At 48.4% G+C, this 19801-nt stretch overlaps 1 protein-coding gene across 16 annotated transcripts in view; it reads right to left on the reverse strand.

Annotated features, from left to right (window-relative positions):
* DOCK7 (dedicator of cytokinesis 7) overlaps window positions 1-19801 on the reverse strand; it is a 108292-nt gene that overhangs the window by 87991 nt on the left and 500 nt on the right. For all 16 annotated transcript variants that reach the window (XM_061353451.1, XM_061353450.1, XM_061353447.1 and 13 more), the window contains exon 2: window positions 9779-9884. In XM_061353451.1, the coding sequence (XP_061209435.1) occupies window positions 9779-9884 (106 nt within the window). The remainder of the gene's footprint in view (window positions 1-9778; window positions 9885-19801) is intronic.

A 19801-nucleotide genomic window follows, 5' to 3' on the forward strand; every position in this document is an offset into this window, starting at 1 on the left:
GAGGTTTGTTGCCTAACTCACACATGTTGTACTGAGCATCAGGAGTAGTCCTGTGGGACATGCTCTTAGCAACACTCAGCTCCCAGCTGTGATTTTGCAGGCTCTTCCAGCTAGTTTGTGTCAGCACAGTCACAAACAGCACCGTGTCCCTCACTTTTCCTTCTCCCTCCCAGGATGCCACAACAGCATTTTCAGTGGTTGTGACGTGATGGTTTTGGCAGGATACATCTGACAGAACAAGGATTTGAACCCAAGTTGCTCGTGGCCCAATCCAAGACCAACTTTCCTCTTATCTAAAGGGAGATGTGTAATTCCTAAGGGCAGAGACCTCAGTGAGGATCACACTACAATCTGGGGCCCTGTAAAAGACAATGGCAAAGATTGCAAGGTTATACCTCTGCCTGCTGTGCAGGAGTACAATTCCCTGCAAGCAGATCATAAGGAACCTTGAAAACCCAACCTTGCAGAACCCCTCAGCACAGGGAGGACCCTCACTGTCACATTTACTCGGTGGCTAGGCAAAACCAGGGTGATATTTCTTGCCAGTTCTGAAAGCAGAACAAAGTTCCACCTTAACTTCAATACCTCCTTAAATATTAAAACAATTTAGAATGTGCTAAAGCTGTGACAGATTGCACCAAAGCTTTGAATTCCAAATTAATGCCGACTTCCCACCCACTGCCTCCCTGGGCAAAAATCCTGGAAGGACAGAAGAAGCAGATTAGCATTTCAAAGCTGAGCCCCAGCCTTCTCTCTGCCATCACCAGGTCTCCAGGGCAAACAGTCACTTCCCTTGTGGAGCATTCAGGAATGCAGATGGCCCGTTCTTGCTGTGGCAAAATCCCTTCAAGGGATACTGGGATCTCAGGGAACAGGAGTCGAATCTGATGGGCTGTAGGAGGGACCGGGTGTAAATCTGAGGTTAAAGGAAATGTCACACACTTGAAATGAAATTTGCAGGCAAATTCAAGAAGGGTCACTCTAAGAGGTTTGGAAACATAAGTAGTGTAATATTAACCACTGCCAATGCTCAAGGCATTAAAAAACAGGTTTTACTGGCATAAATCCCATTTTCTTTCACCTAATCACTCCAAAAATGGTCATCACTGTACCCAAATCCTAAGAATCACATCTTCATCTACTGCAGTAATGTCACTACTGTATTGCATGTAACCCGTACCCCTACCTCCATAACCCTGATGCCTGGTGAGCACAGAGAACTCCTGCATTTAATTGGGTTTGGCTGCATTTATAATATGTGGAAATGTTCAAATGAACCAGGGAGATTCCTCCAGAGGCAATCTCTGCTCTTCATCAACCACAGACAGCTCCCAGCCCTCAACAAGGACGACACCTCCCCTGCCACAAAGTGCTGTCATTACCTCCACATACCTGCCTACTGCCTCTGGAATGCAGCTCCCTATCTCCTGCTCTGCTCTAGCTCTTAGTACTTCTTTTGCATGGTGCTTTGAAAGATGTAATTACTCCAGAGAATAGCTGATGGAGGTCCTGCATTTCAAACTGTAAACATGCCTCAAAGACTTCTGTCAGCATCCTCTGTCACCACAAAAATGGTTTCAGGAGTAGTCTGAAGCCTCTGTTTTGAAGTCCTGAGCATATTTAGTACTAAGTCCTGGATGCTTTTGACGGACAAGCCTAATGCTCAGCAAGGTGTGACAAATACACATAATGTCACAATCCTTGGAATGGAAAAAGCCTCTAATAAAGGGAATATTTGTAAATACACCCCCCTGCATGTAACACGTAACAGCCAGTCACAAAACCAGTGAGATGGTTTACGTACAAATATTGCTAGGTTATTTGCTATTATAACTGGTTGCTAATGTAAGAAGCCATTTGGGTATAGAAATATTCATATTAATCAGAGATTAATTAGTTATCTGGGAATACCAGAGCAATTTCTTATTAAACCCAGAAAGACACAAGCCTCCAAGGACGGGCAAGAAGAAGGTATCGTCTTTGATGACTGAGACTCATGTAATTTCATCAGGAGAGTACTTGAATGACACACAGACGGTGGTACAGAAAACCAAGGGTTGAGACTGATCTGACAGAGCAACCCCTTGATCAATCCTGCCAAAACTGAGGGCACAGAGGCTGCGACAGTGGCAAACGCAAAGCTCCATTATGAAAGAAATGAAGAAGCCAAACAGTTTGACCAGAGACTGCAGAGGAATCACAGACTTCCCACTTCTGGCAGGAACACTGCATCACATCAGTGGAGATGGATCCATCCGGACCCTTAGGGCTCACAGGCAAACCGTGGTGGCTCTGAACTGTGTAAGCTGAACCATGGTAACCGTGAACATGCATGCTCTTCTGAGTGGAAAACACTTGGCACAGCCACATCTCAATTATCAGTGGACAGTTTACCCAGTGGATGGATGGATTAAGCATGTGACACATGAAGATGCCAGAGCTGGTGCTGCATAGAAATGCCTATGACTCTCAGCTCAGGAGCAGCACAAGAGCATCACCTAACAAACCACACAAGTCCAAGCCACCTTTGGGCACAGACAGTCCCAGTGTCCATGCACCTGAGCATCCCTGAGAGGCCAGTATGAGCCCCAGGACCCAGCCAACCCCTGCAGCAGCACAGCCATCACCAAGTAAGGCTCAGCCCATTGACCCAAGCTCCATGGACCACACTGGGTTTCCAGCCTGAAGCCTCTCTGCCTGTTGTTTCAAGCTGAGTGCCCCTGCGTGGTGACAGCATTGGCCAAATTGGTGCACAGGCTGGGAGCATCCACTCCACCTGGCTAGCCCAGGTAATAGAGACATGGGTCTCATTCAAATCAGCCTGGCATTATAAAGGCTAACAATGCATTTTAAAAGATGCAGATGGGTCCAGAGAAAGGCCACAAAGATGATCCAAGGACTGAGAAGATGTATGAGGAAAGGCTGAGAGAGCTGAGTTTGCTCAGCCTTGAGAAAAGAAGGCTCAGGGGAGACCTTATCACCATGTTCCACTATTATAAGTGTAGCTACAAAGAAGACAGTGACGCCCTTTTTACAAAGAGGCACATGGAAAAGATGGGGTGATGGGCACAAGTCACTCCTGTGGAGATTCCCACTGGAAACAAGAGGAAAAATTTTCCCAATTGGAACAGTCAGCCACTGGAATAATCTCCCCAGGGAAGTGGTGGATTCCCCAACATTGGACACTGTGAAGATTCAGCTGGACAGGGTGCTGGGATGTGCAGTCTAGATCATGGTTTGCCAAGAAAGGTTGGATCAGATGACCCTTGAGGTCCTTTCCAACCTGCGATACCCAGTGCTGCTTGCTGGGACCGTGGCAGCATTGGCATGAAGGACTTCAAGCAGCCAACAGGGACTGAATATTTTTCCATTGATTTGAATCCAACATTAAGGAATTTTTTTGCAGTTTACAGTATTAGCAGCATTTCCATTCAACATCAATTCATTTATGCATTTTATTCCTAAAGATGTGTCACAACTAAGTTTCATACACAAAACCCAATAAACAAACCCCAAACCATTCTATGATCTTATTAAATGGCATTTTTAGACTCAGTATTTCTTAACAGGCCTGCCATGAATGCTTTGGGTGGCCAGATTTAGTTGGCATAATAACATTCAGTTAAGATTAATTATCTCTGATAATGTATAAGCTGCTGAAGTTACTGCAGACTCACCAACTCAACACATGAAATGCTTGTGACCCGTACAACAGGACTCATGACTGACTGTAGAATTAGTAGGTGGCAGTTTTCATTCACTAAAGAAAGTGCCTGCACCACAGCGGAGTTAACTGTGAGTAATCCCTAATGGGAGGAGGCAGGGAAGAGGATGTGGATGCCTCTCCCATCCTCCCCGTCTGATGAGGATAGGCCATTCCACAAGGCAGGGCAAAACCTCCAGGAAATACATATAATGGGAATCACTTGTAAGCCTCAATCAGCTTGATTGACTTGGCTCATTCTCCTTGTCGTTTTAGTGACTTTGGTGATAAAATTACTCAGCTCTGAACACTTCAAAACACCCTTTTCTACACCACACAGGACATTGTCACGTTTTCCCTCAGAGTTTTCCATTCATTTGCACAAATTATCCATTCTTCTTTTAAATGCTAAAATGAACAATGACAATATACAAAGGAGCCTATATTCTCTCATTGAATAATTAGATACCAGCTTTGAATACACAACGAAAGTCTGACATCCAATACATCCAAGACAAAGCTTCAATTAGCCCAGATAATGCCCATAAAGCCAGCAGTGCTTTTACAAAGAGATGTCAATGTCAGCACCTTTATTTTCCATGGAGAAAATGGAGCACTGAGATCAGACATGGTCAGATCACATCATGGCCAGGAATCCAAATCTCTTTATTCCCAGACGAATTAGCATCTCTGATACCTCACACTAACATTCAGCTATGCCCTAACAGACACCAACAGACAGGAATTACCCCTCATCCTCTGGAAGCTGCTGTGATTGGTCTCTAAACCAAATGAGTAGACATTCATTCTTCTTATTTGTAAGTTCTGTGTTGAAATGCTGCTCTTCTAATTAAAATATAAGTAAAAATTAAAAAAATAATAACTAATAAGATAATTGTCTTAAGGAAAAAACAAATAAATCAAATTTTGGCCAACAACCAAAAACATTTCAATGACGATCCTCGTGTCCTTGCACCACGACACCTTGGCACTCAGAAGTATTTGGGAATCCAAGCTTTTATCTAATTTGAAAAATGTAAGTATCACTGATCAACAAAAGTTGCTGAATGTAGCACAAGACACAGAAACTTGTGTTGAGTCCCCAGCATGAGAAGGACGTGGAGCTGTTGGAGCGAGTGCAGAGGAGGCCATGGGGATGCTGCGAGGGCTGGAGCAGCTCTGCTCTGGAGCCAGGCTGAGAGAGCTGGGCTGGGGCAGCCTGGAGAAGAGAAGGCTCCTGAAGGGGAGACCTGAGAGCAGCTCCAGTGCCTAAAGGGGCTGCAGGAAACCTGGAGAGGGGCTTGGGACAAGGGCCTGTAGGGACAGGCCAAGGGGAATGGCTTGAACCTGCCCGAGGGGAGACTGAGCTGAGCTCTTAGGCAGAAGCTCTTCCCTGTGAGGGTGCTGAGGCGCTGGCACAGGGTGCCCAGAGAAGCTGTGGCTGCCCCATCCCTGGCAGTGTTCAAGGCCAGGTTGGACACAGGGGCTTGGAGCAAGCTGCTCCAGTGGAAGGGGTCCCTGCCCATGGCAGGGGTTGGAACTGGATGAGCTTTAAGGTCCCTTCCAACACAAACCATTCCATGATTCTATGATCCTTATGAAATATCTGGGCTGTAACTGAAGAGCGGTCCAGACACCCAGTCGGTTCTTTCTGCCCTTTGGTAACATCATTCGCCCTCATAAAAAGGAGAGCACACACAGATTAAAAAACAGACTAAAAGACCAAAACCCTTCTCTTCCTACACCAAAGCAGCCCCATAACCAGCCATAAAAGAGCAAACCAAGGCATGCACACCAAGATTCAGAGAAAGCTTTGGGTGGCTTCATCAGTAACTCATGCTGATCTCTGACAATCCACCATCCAGCTTCAGCCAGGTAAAACTACTGCAGAAATCCAGAGAGAGCAATTGGGCCTCTGCCACACCACAGCACACAGCAATGACCAAAAATGATCAATGCAACGGAGGGTGAGTTGAGAAGCACACAGCACAAGGAGCTGCTCAACAGAAGAATAAACTTGGAAAGAAAAGAAAGTGGCTTGCCATGAGGGATTATAACAGCCCATAATAAACATCCCAGTTCATCAAATAAACAAAGCAAGACCCCATCCTGCAAGATGCTTGGGGAATTCTTTGGGAGGAAGTGCAAGCTCTCTGATTTCAGTGCATTCCATCAGTGGTGAGAAGCTCCAGCTCCCACGAGGGAGTATTAAAATCATGGAATCATAGAATAGTTCGGGTTGGAAAGGACCTTAAGATCATCCAGTTCCAATGCTCCTGCCATGGGCAGGGACACCTCACACTAAACCATATCACCCAAGGTTTCATCCAACCTGGCCTTGAACACTGCCAGGGATGGAGCATTCACAACCTCCCTGGGCAACCTATTCCAATGCCTCACCACCCTAACAGGAAAGAATTTCCTCCTTATATCCAATCTAAACTTCCCCTGTTTCAGTTTGAACCCGTTACCCCTTGTCCTGTCACTACAGTCCCTAATGAAGAGTCCATCCCCAGCATCCCTATAGGCCCCCTTCAGATACTGGAAGCTGCTCTGAGGTCTCCATGCAGCCTTCTCTTCTCCAGGCTGAACAGCCCCAACTTTCTCAGCCTATCTTCATATGGGAGGTGCTCCAGCCCCTGATCATCCTCGTGGCCTCCTCTGGACTTGTTCCAACAGTTCCATGTCCTTTTTATGTTGAGGACACCAGAACTGTACACAATACTCCAAGTGAGGTCTCACGAGAGCAGAGTAAAGGGGCAGGATCACCTCCTTCGACCTGCTGGTCACGCTCCTTTGGATGCAGCCCAGGATATGGTTGGTTTCTGGGCTGCGAGCGCACACTGAAGCCGGCTCATGTTCATGAACCTCCTGATGCACTGAAGACGAGCACAGCACATGGTTTACAACCCAGAACACAAACAGCAGGGTGCAGACACTCCTGTGATTCACCAGTGCATTCAGAGAGACTTGCAAAAGTCACTTCAAAAAATAAAAGCTCCTTCATGTAACTCCTGGGACCTTCCCAGCTCCTGTGGCTCAGTAACAAACTGCCAGTGCCTTCTGCTCTAGATTCACAAAGGAAAGCTCAGTGCTGCAAGGACTGCATCCTGCAAGGAGCCCCAGTTCAGCACGTTAGGTTCTACAGGAAAAGGCTTTGGACACAGATCTGTGGTTTGAGGAATGTGCACTGCTCCTAAAAGTGGCAGGAGGGTGGAGGCTGGCAATGATAAACCGCAAGCTCCAGCAGAGTCATTTAAAAGCAGCGTCTTCTCCCCACCTCTACCAGATACCAAATTAGAAGCAGTTCTGGCAGCATTTTGTCTGCTGCTTGTGAAGCAAAAGGGAAGCGACTTGCTAAAACTCAGCTGAAAGGTTTTTGCACCCATCCCAGGTTCAACCACAGCCCTTCATTCACAAAACCACACAAACGTCTCCATTGGGCTGCATATGATAAGACTCTCAGAGGAATTACTATAAGCAGCTACTGTTGGCACCTGTCAACAGAGAATCAGTGCTGACCTTATCCGGATCTTATCTACGGATGTGCTCAGCACGATGAGCAAGATGCACTGGATAGGAGCAACCACTTTGGCATCATCATTCCAAGTCCTCCAGTTCCATGCTGCATGCTCAACAGCGCAACTCACTGCCATGAAATAGTCACATGAAACTCAATCATATGGCATCATTAATAGCCACAGTTTAACACGGGTTTCCAATTTAAACCCACACTATGTGCCCTCCTCTGGGTTTTTAAACCAGTATGGTTGCATGAAACTGCCATGCAGATTCAGGCCCTTCTGTTTCTAACACACAAACTTCTCCGGAGCAAGCAGCTATTTCAGCTCTGCAGCACTAATATTTTCTCTCTGCATAATGTTGACTACCAAACCAGGACAGACAGGCAGAACAGATCCTGACAGACGCCTAAGGCAGGGAAGTTAACCCAAAACTGTGTACAAGCGAACCTCTGTCACATTATGCAGCCTCAGGATACAGACTCATGACTTAACTAAATACACTTTTCCTCCAGACTATCTCCTACAAACTATGACTCCATGTTAATCATGCTTCTGAAGAGCATCTCAGAGAGAACAGAATTAATAAGACAAACCAGGAGCTTATGGCACCAACCATCACGCAATGCAGTTTGGCAGGAAAGGCTCAGAGCCTGCTTCCAGTTAGAATGCCCTTTTCCAGGATTTGTATAGATTCTTGCATATATTTACTACAAAACACAACAGCAACAGGATAATGAGATGCCAGAACTGAAGACAGGGCTGACGGTACAACAAGCAACAAAGCTGATCCTGCATTAAGAGTTACACGTGAAGATGAGCAGGACTGAAGCTTTGAGCATGCACACTTTGATGATGGCAGAATGGAGAAGCCTTAGAAATAGGAAGAAGTGGAATTAGAATAACAGGAGAATGGTTATGGTTGGAAGGGACCTTAAAGATCATCTACTGCTAACCCCATTGCTATGGGCAGGGGCACCTTCCACTACAGCAGGTTGCCCAGAGCAAAAGGAGATGACACAAGCTAGAACAGTCATCAAAACTACAGCTGGAAAAGGAACAGCTGGGAGAGGGACACAGCAGAATTCTTGCTGTAAGAAAGCCCTGGGGAGTAGAAAGGCAATTCAGCCAACTTGTTCCAAGATGAAACCACATGGGAAACACGTGAGACATGGAAGCTTGCAGGATGGACACCGAATGGGTCCTCAAAGTAGGCAGCTGCTCCTCAGCTATCCATTGCTGCAGGGAAGTGGATTCCATGGCCCTGAGTGCTCCATCCAGTCCTACACCGCTAATAGCAGGGGTCCCTCCCTGTTGCCTAATACCGGATTATGCAAAAGACCATAGAGAACTGCCAAGTCAGGGCTTCCCATTATCATTCCACACCCCTACAGAGATTGATGCAATAAAGCATTAGCCCTGGACACACCACTCTCATTAACCCCTCCTCCTTCGTGCTCATTCACCATTAAGGCTGGGCTCACAGCTGACAAAGCCAGCCTTCTGGTCTCCTTGCACTCACACTGAGGGAAATGACAGGAATTCCAGCCCTCTTTGATCCCCAGTGACTCTGGCACAGCCAGATCTCCTTCAAGGTGAACTTTCAGCCTGCAGCGAAGTCATTCTTCTAAGCTAGGGGTCAGCTGAGTCCTGGAGATCCCTTTTGAGATGGTACTAGCTCTAAGGACACATTTGTGCTCTATAGGAGTGAGCTTTAATGCATTACAATGGATGCAGAGCAGCACGTGAAATGAGAAAATTCTACAGGACCCTGCTCCAAACCAAGAGAAGAACTCTTGTAAACTGTCCTGAGTTGCACAGAGCATCCAATTCAGGGCACGCTTCCAGTACTGCCTGACCTAATCAACCCTCTTTGAAGAAAACAGGATGCTGTGATATTTGTTTTCTAAGTCGACTGCTGCAAAAGAAAGTGCTATGACCCAAAGCTTCCAAAGACACAATTCCAGCCTGAAAATGTGTTGGGTGAACTCTTGGAATGTTTACCACCACGCTGAATAGGTTCTGAGGGTTCCTGGTCGGCCATGCAGGAAAATCTGATTCAGAAAGGGTGATTCTGACAACATGGCCTGCATTTCAGCCCTTGTTGAAGGTGTACTTCAATCTGTGAGTATGTATTCCTGAGGACCAGCTACATTCATTTATCACATTAACATTTAAATACCTCTGAAGAGTAGATGGGCCCACTCAAGAGTGACAAAACCACAACAAAACAGTGATGAAGCTTGCAAAGAGCTCTTCATGGAGAGAACCACGTGAGATCTAAGGCAAAGTCCAGGCTGTTCTGGGATAAAACAACCAGCATCTAGCTGAGTGAGTCCCTTGTCTTACAAAGATTTGGCAGGAACACAAATTCCTACCTACACCAACTGATCTGCAAGATAGAGACCTCCAAAATCAGCAGGTTTTGCATGGAATCGTTTTCCTTAGGGCCATTTAGGTCAACAACCTGTCAGTGCTGCGACTTCTTTCCAACTGGTGATCAAAATAACCCTGCACACTTTCTTTGGTTCTCCAAGTTCCAAGCGTTACTTACGGTTGTATGATGAGAGACGCTGCCTCCAATGTTGAGGTTCTTGAGAAGCTGGGGAGAGCCTCCATACTGCCCCGAGATCTGCTTCCTGACTTCAGCAGCTACGGTTCTGAAAGGAGACAGGGACAACGTTATCACTGCAAAAGAATTACAGTGAAGAGGGTGTATTAAATACACTTTACACTGCTGCTGGAATGGAACCAAATGCTTGGTGTGCTGGCTGGTGTAAGTGTCACCAGCCAGTGAGAACAGACCCTGTACATTGAATAACCAGAGAACCACAAAACTCTCACGAGGCTGCACATACACGCTCTTCACAGCAATCACATTCTCCTTCCTTCTGTGAACTGCTCTTTCGTGCACATCTGTGGCAGTAAAATGCCTGTGACCCTGAACACAAACTGGTTCCCAGCAGGCTCTTCCCAGTTCCTACCAAGCAAAGCTCTCCTCCAGTGCTCTCCACATCCCTCAGCGGTTCCAAGCCTGGTCACACATCTGCTCCTGTTTCCACTCTCTCAGTTGAATCCCTGGGTATTTCATTTCTGGGTTTTGCAGTCACACAGATAAGGACCAGCAGACCACCCTTTTCCACCCGATATCCAACCCCTTCAACACCCAGGATGGGTTAAAACATCCAGGGAATGACACACAGAAAACAATCAACTGGGTCAGAACAAAACCCTATTTCCCCTTCCACATGGGAGAGGCAGCAGTGGGACTGTAGTGACAAGCAGAGGGGACACACAACACACTGGCTAGCAGGGCACAGGCTTGTGGTCTTTGCCAGAGAGGAATCCAACCTCTGGGCAGCTTTCCATGACAGGAAGGGAAAACATAGAACAACCCTTCCACGCCTGGAGGGTAAAACCCACACTGCACCCCTCTGGGGTCTTCTCCCATTGTCACTGGTAAGCCTGAAGACACAGCAGTTGGGTAAACCTGCCAAGGGAGCATCTCAGCAAAGGAAGAGCACATCGCAGAGGGAAACGCTGATTGTCAAAGATCGCTTGAACAAACAGCCATGGGTCAAGCCCTAACACAACCACCCACCTTGTAACCCAGCAGTGAGCTCCAGCTCAGCAATGGAACTGGGATAACCAAGGTTTTGAGTACGGCAGAAATGGTTTTGTTTCAAAAGCAAACCAAAACCCCAGATTCTGTCCACCAAAAAAAGACCCCATTTTGCTGAAAAGCTGCAGGACCTCACCAACACAAGAGTGAGAAATCCACTCCCAACTGTTATTCACCACTATGTTGTTATGTGTTATAACGTGTTATGGCAGCACTGCAGCCTGCTCTGTTCCCCAGAACAAAGTCCCAGCTCCAAAGAGATGCTAAGCAGTGTGTAAGAGATGCAGAGGCTGCAAGGACATGGGTGATTTTCTTCCTGCTGTGTCAGAAGTCTCTGTGGGAACAGCACCGTGGCTAACTGACCGCACTCAGGGCAACCGGCTGCATATCAGTGTGGCACGTGAGCTGTTCAAATCATGGAACCAGTGAATGGTTTGGGTTGGAAGGGACCTTAAAGCTCCTCCAGTTCCAAACCCTGCCACGGGCAGGGACACCTTCCACTAGACTGCTGTCTGTCCAATAAAGATGGTTAAACTTCCCTGAGCAAAACCTTGGCATCAGGATGGGCTCCTCACTCCAGGACTGCTGTGACAGTGAATACTGGGGGGCAAGTGGAGCCAACTGATGTCAATGGAAGCAAAGGGAACTTTAAAAGGGAACTAGCTGGGACAACCAAGCCTACCATGGAGCACAGATGTTTCCTCAGGCCAGAGGGTGGGAGGGAGATTAGCTGGAGGAAGCTTTATTTTGTCTTCTGAAGAAGTGGACCACAGAAGGAAAAACAAAACTGAGAGTTCCATGTATTCTGGCTGCAAGAAGTCATTTCCTTCGGGTTTGCCTTTCTCCACAGGGGACCATGTCTTCGCTTCTGGAGGGCGGCTTCTGAAAGCAGAGCCAACAGCTCCTGCTGGGGATGGACAGTGTTCAGGCTGCTGGAGCACCCTCGGGAAACCCATCTTCCTTGCTCCCACCATGTGCAGCGTACACACACACACACACGCGTGTGAGATCAAACCACACAAGCTGCTGGCAGTTATAGGAAAATCTGGGATGGATTAAAACGGCTGCTTGGCATGGAAAACACCACACATCCGTGGCTCAGGAGGTTTAAAAGCTTGGCCCCAGGACACGGGCGATCTCTGCCTTAAACCCAATCTCTTACTCAGTTTGGTGTAATTCCTGATGCGGAAGAGCTTATTGTCAGGGATTCAGCCCCTCACTGCTCGGCTGGCAGGAAAGCTCAGACCCCGCACTGCACAGCACAGGACCAGCTGAACATCCTTCCCTGTGTTCAAGGCACACACGTAGTTTCCAGATGGAAAGTACAGCCAGAGGAGGAACCTGTCCTCAGCTGTGCAACCACAGGCAATGCCCGGCCACGCTACTCAGCGCTGCTCCTCTTGTATGAACCTGAGATGTGCTTTGTGACCGGTTCCACAGGGGCCCGCAGTCCCTTCTGTACGTTGGTCTCAGCTGGGCAGCTCTGCAGTGACCAGGAGCTGTGCTGTGTTTGGGCACAGGCCATAAATACACCCTTGACTCCAGCTACAACTGTGCTTTACCCAGCCTGAAGTGGGAGCAGGCTTGGCTGCAGTCACAGGTAGGGGCACTGTGAGTAGCATGGGGCTTGGAGCAAGCTGCTCCAGTGGAAGGTGTCCCTGCCCTGGCAGGGGTTGGAGCTGGGTGAGCTTTAAGGTCCTTTCCCACACAAACCAGTCTGGGATTCTATGACCCTATTCACCAATGTTCTGAAGACCACCTCCCCTCATAGAAAAGCACTATTCTTCTGACATTTAGAAACCATCTTCCGATGTAATCTAATCACCAACTGTATTTTTGGGTAACCTATACCCATTGGGGTTTGTTCCAACATCACCACTTAGGTTCAACAGCTCTCTTCCCACTCCTTCCTACTCACAAGGTGTTCACAAGAACTAGTCGGATTCCCCCCCACAACCTTCCTTCTACAAGGCTAAGCAAGGTCAGATCCTGCAACAGGCTTCCTGCTCCCCTGGTGGCTCTTCTCCACATTTGCTCCAGTTGGCAATCACGCAATTTAGCACCCTGTTTCCTCCTATCATTCACTCCAGACACAGCCAGAGCAGGGCTTTGGAGAACCAAATGTGTGTTTTCCTATTGAGAAAAGCACCCCAGCTGACTACTTTTAGGGCTGTTTTCTCACTTCTTCATCACAGAGGTTCACAGTTTCCCCAAAGCTGATAAGACACTTGCCTTCTCCTCCTCCTCCATTTCCAAAAGCTGTTTGTCCATGACAAACGCCAGCTATTCTAGTAAGACCATGTTATATTATAAACCTTGAGCACCATTTTTAACTAGAAGCTCTGCTTCCTAAACCAACTCCAATTAAAAAGTGGATTACACCAAACTCAACCAGGAAAGAGAAATAAATCCCACAGTAGTCTCCAAATGGAAAAAATAAATCCATTTGGCAGGACAGAAGAGTCATTACAGCTCTTGATCATTAAAAGGACAAATACAAAACTGCCTCTTTAATAACTGTCTTATATTCAACATGTAACCTTAGACAAACACTGCAGTTAATTACAGCCCGCAGCCTCATGAATGTCTATGTTTAAAGTACATCTTCCCGAGTCGCTTCCTTTCTGACCTTCTTCACTGGTTAATTGTGTGCGCATGAGGTTCACACAAAGAAAAAAGACAAAGGAGGAAAAACAATCCCCTTGGAACTGGCTTCTAAAGCAAAACAGGACCCGTCATTCTCAAAGTACTCCCAGCTGCAAATAACAAAATGAAACCATTTGCTTGCACTTCCATGTTTCTTCACTACACACAATCACTTCTGTTTCTACACGGCCTACCCAGTCAAAACCAAAAGGTGATGCCTTTTTAGTTCTCTTTTAGCTTAAGCAGCATCCTGCAGACATCAGGTCTTCATTTGGCCTTCCTGAGGGTCACCAAGGCTTGTCCAGTTAGGAAGAACCCTTCCCTTTCACAGAAAAGGTGGGTCAGGACACAGTCATCTAGCTCATCTGCTGCAGGGACTGGAGGAAGTCACTCTTCTCCACAGCCCTCCCCACTCTGAATGGTTCATTTCTGCCCACCCTGCTCATCACAAAACTGTTACTCCAGCCTGTTCTCCATCTCATATGTCACGTGCAGTGCCTCTATACCCGGAGAGCCTCTGCCTCTTGAGCAAGACAGCCTGGTACAGTGAGGCATCTGTGCCAAGCCATAGCATAGCTGCTTGTTCTCCGTCAGCAGCAGAGAAATCTCTATTTACATGGTTTAGTTTTTAAAGTGAAAGCATCCCGTTTGTTCAGCCAGCTCCCTTGTGTACAGCTCTGCACATGGCTGCAGGTGTCTCTCCTACTACATGCGCTATGCTTGGATCGGGATCTCCAAATCCAGATGGCACTGGCTGGTTGTCCATCCTGCTGCAGCAGTTGAGGTGAGCTGTCCGTCTGCCCCTACCTGCTCCCGCTGGGCTCTCCTGCCAGCAGGTCTGCTCCATCCATGCTCTGAGTCACCAGGGATGCATTGCGGTGGGTGAGGGAGAGCTCTGGCCCTGCCAGTTCAGCCGTGCCCTGGATGCAGCCTTCCTCCCAACCCAGAGCTGCTGCTTCCTGTGGAGTGATCTCCTTCCCCTCTGAGTGAAATGGGTTTGATTTACAGTGTGACACTGAGGAAATACCCGGCCTGATCCTGACTGCTGCAGGGTAAATGCAGGTTCTTCAGTCAACACAGATGAACAACAACACATTCCCTTTCCCCTTACCATTGATTAAAACAGAAAACACCCTAGAACACTGCTTGAGGTGCTCTTCTGATCATATTTGATGACTGAGGCTGAAAGCATCACCACTGGGCTGCAGCGAAGGGAGTGAGTCCCATGACACCTTACTGTGAAAATAACCACAGGATGGGATTCTCCAGGAGAGATCAAAGTCACATCTCACACTAAAAACTCCAACCAAACAAGGAAGCCTTGTAAGCAGCAGCAGTTGTGTAGGGATGAGCTGTGCTCCCTGCCTTCCCGCTCGCTCTAAGCCAACAGAGATTTTCCTAGGAAAAGTCAGTGCTGCTGCCTCCTGCACCAGGCATCCCCATCAGCTGAGCAGGAAAAAGCTGCTCTGAAGCTTATGAAAAACAGCTTCTGTTATCTGTGACAGTGTTTTGACAATGCAAATGGCATCTGGATGTGCGAAGAGAATAAACTGCAGCGAGCATCCTGCTGCGACCACCACATCTGTGGCCTGATCCAGTGCTCAGGGGAAGCCAGTGACAGCTTTGTTATCAGTTTCAGTGGGTGCAGGTTTCACACATCCCTGTTTACCCTGAGGCAGGGCAAAGGCGGCTGTCAGTCCCCCTGACACATTGTTCAGGCAGTGTAAAAGGGCTTTATATGATCACAAATGTAAATTTCTCCTTCCCAAGTCACCTTTTACAGTCCTACATAAAGGCAGCTTCAGCAGAGATAAGACACTAGCTCTGAAGGTAGAGAACAGCAGTGTTTTCCCCTCAATTCAAAACCAGACAGACAGCAAGCTGTGTGCACTCCCAGTATCTGTCCATACACAGTGTGAGGGCCCTGGAGGATGGAGAGTTTCCACATCACTGAACATCTGAGAGTAAGGTCAACCCCTTTAAACAGGGCTCTGCTGAAGACCCCACCAACCTGAGACAGCAGCACCTTCACATGGTTCCCATTCACATGGAAACACCTTGGGAAGGTTGAACCCATGGGGGTGAAAACAATTTTCTTCAGATTCCATTGAGAGCTAGGGACAGGAAAAGGGAACAAAGAGAATGGAGACCAGGGTAGACAAGTCAGAGCAATCCCAGCCACAGGGCAGGCTGGGCAGAGAAGGGATTGAGAGCAGCCCTGCGGAGAAGGACTTGGGGGTGCTGGTCGATGAGAAAATGAACATGAGCCGGCTTCAGTGTGCGCTTGCAGCCCAGAAACCAACCGTATCCTGGGCTGCATCAAAAGGAGTGTGACCAGCAGCTCAAAGGAGGTGATCCTGCCCCTTTATTCTGCTCTCATGAGACCTCACCTGGGGCATTGTGTACAGTTCTGGTGTCCTCAACATAAAAAGGACATGGAACTGTTGGAACAAGTCCAGAGGAGGCCACGAGGATGCTCAGGGGCTGGAGCACCTCCTTTATGAAGATCGGCTGAGAAAGTTGGGACTGTTCAGCCTGGAGAAGAGAAGGCTGCGTGGAGACCTCAGAGCAGCCTTCCAGTATCTGAAGGGGGCCTATAGGGATGCTGGGGATGGACTCTTCATTAGGGACTGTAGTGACAGGACAAGGGGTAATGGGTTAAAACTGAAACAGGAGAAGTTTAGATTGGATATAAGGAGGAAATTCTTTCCTGTGAGGGTGGTGAGGCACTGGAATGGGTTGCCCAGGGAGGCTGTGAATGCTCCATCCCTGGCAGTGTTAAAGGCCAGGTTGGACGAAGCCTTGGGTGAGATGGTTTAGAGCGAGGTGCCCCTGCCCATGGCAGGGGCATTGGAACTGGATGATCTTAAGGTCCTTTCCAACCCTGACTATTCTGTGATTCTATGATTCTAAGTCACACTCTGGGCTTTGCGTGAGGCTAGAATGCATCACACAACAGAGGGTAAGGTGGGTACGTTATTCCAAGTCAGAAGGATCCCCTTTAAATGGGGGAGAAGTGAAGGAAGAGAAAAATTCTTTCCAAGGAAAGATACTTTCAAAATGGTGATGTTCTGACCGAAGCAGCAGCTCTGGAATTCCTGTATAACCCAGTCTTGGGCTGGTCCATGCGCACTGACAATGCACTGAGAGAGCGGCTCAGCCAAAGGCTGCAGGAGTTTGCCTGAGCTGGGGATGCTGCATGATGCCTAAAGGGTGACTTATTTCTTTTTCTGAATTTGAACTCCAAGAAACCTGCACAGCTTTTCCCCTGCTGCCCCTGGAAAGGCTGGAGAGACACTGGAGTGCTGCAATACAACATGATTCCATCATTGGGGCACTCAGGAAGTCGAAACCAACCTTTTGGTGGTTCGTCTTCTACATCCCATTTCTCTGCCAAGCAGCCTCATACCCAGAAAATGGGATAATGCAAGCGGGAATGCCAGGTACACACAGGTGAAGGGGTGAGTGCTCGGTGGGGACAGCACAGGATAACCCCAGAGGGGCTGGACACAGCACTGGCTTGGTCAGTGCTAACACCCAGCCCTGCCGAGAGCAAACAGGCAGCTTAGCTGGTTCCTCAGGAATAACCTATTCACTGCTTGGGTTTTAGTGACACATCTTAGAGACTGAGCTTTATGCCTGCTGGCGTGGACCCTGCCTCCCACTAACTCTCCTCTAGTCCCCCAGACACCATGCTGAGCTGATATGGGGTACTAAACAGAAGTACCTTTGTTCTTAGACTGAGATGGAAACAGCGTCCATGCAGCTACACAAGCACCACATGCAGAAGGGCACGTTCCGATACAGTTTAATACAAAATTTGTTATCAATATATTTCCAATTAAAAATTAACAATTTCAGGTCTTATTAACCCAGTAAGTTTAACTCCGGGGTTTCTTCTGCAGTCAAGAGGAATTAGTAAGTACATGTGATGGCCAAAGTCCAGGCGAAATATCTGCTCCAGTTTAAAGCCTTCCAACAAGAGGGCAGCAGGACCCAGTCAGAGATCTACCTTGTAACTCAAAACAGACATTCTGCAACTGCTCTAGCACTCATTGGTAGCTGCCATCCCCAATATTTAAAGACTCCAATAGTAATAAACAGGCACCGCATGGCACTGGAGCTCTGTGTGTACCCTTGAGGTGCACCACACTGGTTGAATACAGCCCAGAGAGTAAACCAGGACTGTGAAGAGCACATCTGTGGTCTATCCAAGACACAGAACAGCTGATTTCACATTTCTTTTCCTACCACTGCTGCAATAACCAGCTTAGGAGCTTGCATCTGTTTGGTACATAGGTCTTGAAGGAATTAACCTCTGTGGATCTGAATTGCATCCCATTTGGATTGCAAGCTATCAGGCAAACCAAGAGCAGCATGGCTGTTTCCTGTGAATAAGACAAATGCTATGTCTACCTCGATGAGCAAGCCAAACCGGAGGGCAGAGTGTGAAAATGGGATGGATCTATTCTTCTTGAAACAATGGAACTGGGGAGGGCTCCCAGCAGCCACCAAAACAGCCCTCAGGACTTCCGTATGCTGCCTGCTAGAATCTCTCCTCCTCTCAAACAGTAACACAGCAGCTTCCTCGGTGTCAGCATCAGAAGGGCCACAGCTCAGCCTGGGCACCTCCGGCTACAACATCTCTTCTGCCCGCAAGTTTTTGCCTTCACATGCACTGAATGAGCAGCCAACAAACCAGGAACTTGAGATTTCCCATAAGACAATGCTAGAATATGGGAAATCCCAAAGAGGAATACAGCAGCATATATAAAATGAGTGTATTCATAAGAGAAGCATAAAAGAAAGAGTTGGAGATGCAACAGCTCTTGCCCTAGTAGGAGCAAATCTCACTGCAGGCCACCCATGTCCTTCTGCAGGCACAGCCTGCATGAACAGCAAGCCCCACAGTTGAAGAGGACATGTCCAAAAGCCCACCTCTACCTGCACACACATCCTGCTGCCGCTTGGTTGGTTTGAACACGCATCAAACGGATTAGATCCAAAGGTACCCAAAGTTTCACAGCTGTTGTGGTTGGAAGGGACCTTAAAGCTCCTCCAGCTCCAACCCCTGCCACGGCAGGGACCCCTTCCACTGGAGCAGCTTGCTCCAAGCCCCTGTGTCCAACCTGGCCTTGAGCACTGCCAGGGATGGGGCAGCCACAGCTTCTCTGGGCACCCTGTGCCAGCGCCTCAGCACCCTCACAGGGAAGAGCTTCTGCCCAATGTCTAACGTACTGATTAGAACCTACTGCACCGAGCCTACTGCCCAGCATGGGCAGAAACATGGTGTGCACCCGCAGTGGTCACCCCAAGGCCATTCTGCTCAGCGCCAAGGCTGCAGAACTCTTAGGCTCTCACTCCTAGTACTTGCCTCTCATGTGATGATTTCTATGACTACAGCCAAGATCCAGGAAAAACGGTCTGGCAGCAAATCCATCTCTCTCCAACCCTGAGGCTTTCATCTGCCACATTAACCCCTGGCTGGTGCACATCAAGGCTGGCAGAAAACCACAAGAGAGGAGAGATGTTTTCAGCCCTGTCTTCGGATTGCAAGTGGGGCGGGATTGATGCTGTTCCTCTGCCTCCTACCCAGCCTTTTCCTTTGACCTCCTTTTATTCTGCCTGTGACCCTTCTCCACCACAGCTCCTGTACCTGCAACAGTTCGTAGCTACAGTTTTCTCACTCAATGGCATGAAAATGACACTTCTTCCACTGCTGCCTACAGCCTTCTGAATAGCACCAGCAAAACCAATGGCTCCCTCTTTTATTCTGCTGCTAATCACAGCAAAGAGAAGCACGACGGGCACCAAGCTGGCCAGAGCTGCAAACCTGGAACCACACACACCTAACCTGGAATATAGATCTGCAGAAACCTGGGATCAGAAGGCAATTCCCATCAGTATCCCTATTTAAAACAAACAAACACACAACTTTGTGGAATACAAGGAGCCTCGAACAGCTCTGCACGTCCAGGGAGCGGTGCTAACACGAACCGGCTGCTGTTCTCACACAAAGAGCAGGGAACCGTCTTCTCCATTTTGCGGGCGCAGGGAAGCGGGCGGGCAGGGTCGGGGCTGCGGGCACAGGGTGCGGGGCTCCGGCGGCCCGGCCCCGGCGCTCCCGGCCGCAGGCAGCGACCTCGGGGCGCAGCAGCCGGGGCCGGCTCCGGCACCCTCGCAGCGGCAGCAAAACACCGTCCGCGCTGCCGGGAGCGCCGGGCCGCCCATTGTACGGCGAGAGGGGCTGCACAATGGCCCGGCCGGCCTTTGTTCGCAGCGAGCTCCATTAAACGGCTCTTTTCCTCC

This window comes from Neopsephotus bourkii, unplaced genomic scaffold (assembly GCF_033783945.1).
Source record: "Neopsephotus bourkii isolate Nb327-2 ecotype Australia unplaced genomic scaffold, CSIRO-AGI_Nbou_v1 NB_673, whole genome shotgun sequence".
Classification (NCBI taxonomy): Eukaryota; Metazoa; Chordata; class Aves; order Psittaciformes; family Psittacidae; genus Neopsephotus; species Neopsephotus bourkii.